Source organism: Hemitrygon akajei, chromosome 17, assembly GCF_048418815.1.
Source record: "Hemitrygon akajei chromosome 17, sHemAka1.3, whole genome shotgun sequence".
Taxonomy (NCBI): domain Eukaryota; kingdom Metazoa; phylum Chordata; class Chondrichthyes; order Myliobatiformes; family Dasyatidae; genus Hemitrygon; species Hemitrygon akajei.
The window spans coordinates 55,287,539-55,294,424 of NC_133140.1; the positions used below are offsets into that span (position 1 = coordinate 55,287,539).

Below are 6,886 nucleotides of genomic sequence, written 5' to 3' on the forward strand. Positions count from 1 at the left end.
AAAGGGGATGAATATTTTGTGGTGGAATACAAATAGAGCAGGACAAATTGCTCTAGATTCCAGTTGAATTGGTACATTGATAGAACTGCACTCAAGGAAGTGGAGAGAATTCTGTCACACTCCTTGTAGATGATAGTAAGGCCCTGGGATGCCAGGAAAGGCCATGCGCTTTTCTCAATACTGCCATCAGGTAGATAGTACGTGGCTCTAGATTCACACCACCACGTTCAGAACCAGCAGGCTCTTGAACAAAAGGGAATTGCTACACTCATTTAAGGACTATTTTGTCTTGTTATTTCATGTATATTATTTATTGCTATTTATTTATTATCTGCATTTACACAGTTTACAGCTCCTGACGTTTACAGTATACAGACCCTATTTACAGTTACCGTTCTATAAATTTGCCAAGTATGCCTGCAGGGAAAAAAATCTCAGGGTGATATGTGGTGACATGTATGCACTCCAATAATAAATTTTACTTTGAAATGGGTGATTCATCACAAAAGGGCAAAGAAAGAGCAAAAGCCAGGAGAAAATAATTACTCCGCATGCACCTTATCAACTTCCTTTAGTACTCGGGTCATTTTAATGAAATCACCTCAGAATTTAGTGTGGGGGGGGGGAGTTCAAAAGAGAGTGAGAGGGAGGGGAGGGCAAGGGAGAAGAAAACAAAGAACACTGAAAGCAAGAACTCAACAATGGTAATAGCTTTGAATGTCAGCTGTAGGTAGTAAATCTACTTCTTTTCATAGCATACTATTTTTTCCTTTGTAGTAAAGGTGGCCTTCATTTCCAGATTTATTCTGTATATGAAATAGCTTTGCAATGCAGAGACTAATTTTTAGTGATGAGACAACAGTGCAGACATGATTGCAATTAGAGGAGAAAATTACTGGTTATGACAAATTTAATGAGTTTAGTTGTAAAATTCAGTATATTTATTGCAAAAATCCCACATACTTCCAAGATCTTCTGCATTTTTAAAAAAACGTTTCATTGTGGTGCTCCAAACATCTAGGTTTTATGTTGTGCTGAAGGCAACCTAACATTCTTCAAGCATTGGATACATCTCTGGTTTAAAAGAGATAATGAAAATATATAGTTCAATTTGCTGAGATCCATTTTATAACACTTCAATGATTACTTTCTCTTGATATCTTAAATTTCAATGTCAATATGTTAATACCAGTATTTTTATGTTAAAAGAAACTTGGTTAAACTACCGTATTAAGTGTTTGTGTTAATGTTTAGTTTTTTGAAATTCAAAATAATCAAGCCAATACTGGAGATTGAGATACATAAAATTTTCATTTTATGTTGATTAAATTTGATTTTATTTTGAAGAACTAAGTTTCTACTTTTAGGCATAATGCATGGATTGCTGATTGCAAATGAAGTTACAATAATTTTCAAAAATATTTTATGCCCTGTCCCCTAAATTTTACTTAAACTTATTTGAATATCACTAAAAAATGGCTATTAATTGGCACAAACGTAGCAATTATTCCAACATCTTTCTAAAATATTTTAAGTGGTACTATGTTGCAGCTTAATATACTTGTTCATCATCAAATAACTGAGTCATCCAATAACCATTTTAAATAACTGGACACAACATTTTAAAGCTTATGAAGGCATTTACTAGTTATATAGTGCAGAGTAATTAATTTCCAATCATTTATTTTTAAGTCATTCAAAAGCTTTACAAGTGTGTCTGTTGGTTTCCTTTTACATGTTTTAAAATATGTCCTGAAACAGATGAAAAAATGTAGGGAGGAGAGGTTAATGGGCAAGCAAGAAATAACAAGTTGCAGGGAAATCAGAAAAGAGCCAAATGCCCTCTTTCTGTGTTACAAGAAACAATTAATAAAAACTCCCCACAATTACTACTTTGATTGCCTGTTAATTTTTTTTTAAATTACTGTGACAAACAAAAGCCCCCACTTCCACTGGATGCAATTTGTGTTTGAAATTCAACATTCATTTTGCTGAGTTAGGGTAAAAATGTGCTTCTAAAAAAATCTGGTGGGGAACTCAAGGCCCAATTCAAACTAGATTCTTCAGCATGACAATGTATAGCAATCCTGGCATATTGAATATTTTCTTTTCCCTTTAGTCCAATATCTGTTAGTAGGAAGCAAAACAATTTCATGTCTTATGAGGAATGATTACTTAACAGATTAAGGTGATCATTTCTACTGTCCTCTGATGCCTACATTTACAGTGACAACCTTATTACAAAATCTTAGTTACATAAACAGATATTATATTTGTAGAACGCATGGATTAATTCATTCTTCTATTTGTTCTTTAAATTGAGATGTATTAAAATGTGTATTATACAAGTACTAAGACAGCCAAATTAAAATTATGCTACGGATATTTAAGAGACAATGCACTTTTGGAACTCAATTATAGTACCAACAAAACAAATATTTAAAAACTTTTAGGGAATTTCAGTAACAATAATATATTGATATTACAATAGCCAACTCCATATACCATACAAAATATTTATTTTAAATGTGCCAAATTTATGCCAGTTCTATATTTAAAAAGTCTTTGAATTAACTTAAAATGCAAATAAAAGCATGTTAAAGGTCTTAGCCTTATCATGACATGGTACAACCATTTTGTTCAATGAATAGTGCAAAAAAATCAAGATACACTATAATGGCAAAAAAAAATTCACACCAGAGTAAAATGATTGGCATGATTCTGGAAGAAAGTAAACACAACTTAGCACTGTGTAAAACATCCCAAAGCTTTTCATGGGAATGTAATTACACATAAAACCATTAATAAAACAAATTTATAAATTTACCTTATATCAAGTAGAATAAAGAATTAAATGATAGTACTGTTCAAAAGCAGGAACAAAAAGAAAATTCTGAACTAGGGCTAAGAATTAAAAAGCATAGTCACCAATCATGGGGAAAAGAGGAGAGAGCCACAAGTCTGAAGAACACTGTGTTCTTGAGAGTTTTCAAACTGAAAAAAGTCAGAGGTGGAATATGATAATGACTTTTTTAATGAAGCATTAATAAATCAAGAGTCAAATGCAAGATAAGGCTTGAATTAGGCAGTGGGCACCAGTGTTTTGGATTATTCAAATTTAACCAAGCCAGGAAAGAAATACTGGAATAACCAAGTATGGACATGATGCCAAATTCAGACGTGTTCAGATAGATGAACAAACGGTAATATTATGGGGTGGTCATTGAGTATATTAGGTCAGGACCTCAACTCACAGTCAAATTAGGAATAGAAATAGAAAACGTGATCAGGGAACAGGATGGAATTGGTAGCAACTCAACAGATATTGTTGCTGAAATTAAAGTCAATAATTTTGTCGCTCCAAACTTTACCTTGGGGAAATTTTGGCTTATCCAAGCAAAGACATCAACCAAGAAGTCAAACAATCAGCAACAGTGCAATGGTCAAGAAAAGTGGTGATGAAGTATAAGTAGATATACTAATGGAATATAATGTCTTTGAAGTAGATGAAAAACATTGAGAGCATCAAAAAATCTTGGTGCACCGTCTGAATATAAACTTTTTTTAAGAACAGTGTAATACTGACAAAGTTATCTCATTGAAGAGATTAAAAGTCATTGTGGAAACTAATAAAAATCAAGTTGCAAACGATATTCTCGAAAATGAAAGACAAGCATGGAGGAAGCGAAATTTTGCAAAACATCCAATTTTCTAATAAAAAATTTCAAAAGAAAAATTTTAAACTAACTTAATCAGAAGTTAAGCTATAGAGATTTGCCTTGCATGCAGCTGAACATTAAATGTTACTAGAACTGTTATGCGATTGAAATATGAGATTTGTGAAGAAAACAGTCTTTCCACCGCGTAGTTTTGTTAGCGTGTGTATGTGTAGCATCCCACCTTGCAGATTGCTGAACTACTGTTCCAGTTGGCTGCAGTAGTCGATGTGGCCGCGACGGGGACAGTGGCTGTTTTGGAAGTACTATCGATAATTCTCTGTATTTCCAGCAGCTCCTGCCTCAGGACCTGCTTCTGATGGAAGGTGAAGGAAGGGTGGTTGGAAGCCATGGTAAATAAGAGCAGGAATTCATCGCCAGTCCTGTCGTGAAGCTGAAGGCCATAGTTATTGATGATGGAGTCGATGTGGGTAAGGGTGCGGTACAAGACCCCGGACGCCTCCCTGTTGTCGGAGCATAGTAAGGCCAAGGAGACGATGAGTTTACTGCGGACCACTTCGTCTGTCATGTTGGTCAAGCTGGCTAGGTCAGCCACGTTGTTAGCTTTGATCTCGGAATCCCTGAGAGAATGGTAGTCCTTTTTGGCCAAGTCCTCTAGACAGGAGCCCAAAAAGCGTAGCTCCAGGGGGATACAGAGGTCCAGCAACCCACAAATGAAATCCACTCTCTGTGAGGAATTTAACTCGCCGAACCAACGGTAAACCTCATCCCGTTGCAGCTGCTTCTGCATCATCTTCAACCACACAATCGCAGGGCTGATCGACAGCCCCCTTTACGAATATTTAAAACTGGAATACAAGCACAACTTTCAGCTTCGCCGCATTTTGTTTCTTAGGCGATCTTGTTGAAGGAGAATTTCCGTTTTGATTTGGCAAAAGGGGGAGAAGAAAAAAAAATGTACTTTTCCTTCGGCTGAGCGAAGGGGTGGGGGGGGGGGGGGGAGACAGAACAGCTGTTAACCGGATCGGTTAGCACCGCACGGTACCGCTGAAGGCCATTCGTGTTCAATCCAAGATTTTCTTCCCGTTGTCTCCCTTCTCTTCCAGGTCTTCTCGCTAAAATGAATCGCTGACGACCTAGTGTGTGACGCGCACCGCTGCTGACGGCCTGGAGTGTGACGCGCACCGTTTCTGACAGCGATTTGTTGTCGCTTGTCTTTGGGCTCGCGCCCACCGCGCGCTCCAGCTGTCGGCCGCGCGCGCGCACTGGCCGCTGGCTCGCCGCCGGCCGTTTCTTTTAAAATCACGGCCTCCTCGCGTCGTCTCCGCCTCGCCCACATGAACCAAGTGAACCGCCCCGCCCCCCCAGGGACACCGGTGATTGGACAGTTCTACTGTCAATCTTCAACCCCTCCGCTTCGCTCTCTCCTCATCGCCTCCTTATCAATAACAAATCGAACGTCTTTCGGCAGCCTCCATGCCTTTTCCCCAGCTAAGATTTTACCCTGAGTCCCCCTCCTGTTTAGGAAAGACAAACGGAATCCGTTTTGTTTGGGGTTTTCAGAACCACGCTTCGCATAGAATTCTTCAAAGGTCTACGCTCTCCACCGAACCTGGTCGACCAAAGTCCCGCCTTCAGCTTTTCCAGAAGGACTGTTCTCCAAAACCTGGTCGTTTTATTGCGGAATATCACTGTCAATTATCTCCCTTGCAATTAGGTTGGGCTGTGATCGGCCTCATGAGAATGTATTTACCAGGCCGAAGTTCTTTAAGTTTATAGGGCTCAATTTACATTCGGGAAGGCTGTGTTACGTAATGTTTTGCAAATAGAGGATAACTCATTGAAGAATGTTGAATAGGCAGGCCAAGACTTCATTAAACTGAAATATGATCTTTAGTGAAAAAACTGAAATATGATCTTTATATAAAAAGTCCGAACACGGTAAACTAATTCGAGTTTTCTTGTAAAAAAAATTACATTCATTCCAATGGGCGTAATGGCAGTGAGAAGTGTAACCTTTGGTTGGTTGATAACATTGAAAGAATGCTAAAGTGTTGTATACTTACAAGACCGATTCCAGCACCCCGTGTCATATTTACTGACGAATAACAATAAATAGTGCAATTATTTCGCAAATAATTTATAAAACATGTTTGTTGTGGCTTAACAAAAATACCAACAACTTAATAAATTCTTAATACTATTTATCCAACAAATATGTCCTTTCGTTTAGAGATCATCAGGATCTTTGCGGTTTCTTATGTCACATCCCACTTTCCCAGATGCTGCTGCAGGAAGTGCTTGTTTATTCTCCTAGTAGACGATGGTGAATGTGCAATTTGTAGATTTTTGCTGAGAAAGAAAAAGATTATTCTTAGTATACAATATTGCAAAGGTAATGAAGTTCAAATTTTAGCTTTGGCATGCAGTAGTATTTTAAACTTTGCATATGGAGTTAATGAGCAAGAATTGTACTAGGAGAGATGCTGCCTTTTGGATGAGACATAAAACTCCTCAATTGGCAGTAAAACATTTCATAGAGTTTGGTGTACAGTACTGGCCAAGTTTTCTTTTCAAATCAGCACCAGTAAGTAGCAGGTCATTTATTTCAGTGCTGTGTATGTAAAACCTGGCTGCACACAAATTACCTGTTCTGTTTCATGCCATGGAATAATGACAGAATTTAAAATGTATTTCGATTCCAGCATGTTTTGAACTGTGCAGGCTTCAGGTTTCTAATAATAGAAACACTAATAACAGCTTAGACTGTAACACATTTTGAGATTTCCAGGTTTCATGAAAAATAGTAATAAATGTAAGTTATTGCAAGCTTTCCTGTTATTTTTTGTAATGGGATACCTGTCTACTTATTTTTACCCCCTTTTTTATTGAGGTGCTCACGTATGATGTGGTGGCATAATGACGTACGCCATTCATGTACTTTTAGATATAATCCATAATGAATTATGTAAACAAAGCATAATCAAACAATATATATTACTCAAGTATTACTGAAATATGAATACACTACAGTTCCTAATTAGTTATAAGCTCTCAGGGACTTCTTGTGATGCTGAAAGATGCAATATGAAGGCAAGTTTTCCATAATGTAACTTGTAGCCAGAGCTTTAATTGGCTTTATTTTAGGGAATGTAAATGTAGAAACATAGAAAACCTGCAGCACAATACGGGCCCTTCGGCCCACAAAG

General features: G+C 37.4%; 1 protein-coding gene across 1 annotated transcript in view; it reads right to left on the reverse strand.

Annotated features, from left to right (window-relative positions):
- Window positions 1-5,307, reverse strand: part of zcchc14 (zinc finger, CCHC domain containing 14) — a 117,897-nt gene extending 112,590 nt beyond the window's left edge. The window contains exon 1 of the mRNA XM_073070163.1: window positions 3,901-5,307. Coding sequence (XP_072926264.1) covers window positions 3,901-4,470 — 570 coding nt within the window. The 5' untranslated portion in view covers window positions 4,471-5,307. The remainder of the gene's footprint in view (window positions 1-3,900) is intronic.
- Window positions 5,308-6,886: the final 1,579 nt, after the last annotated feature.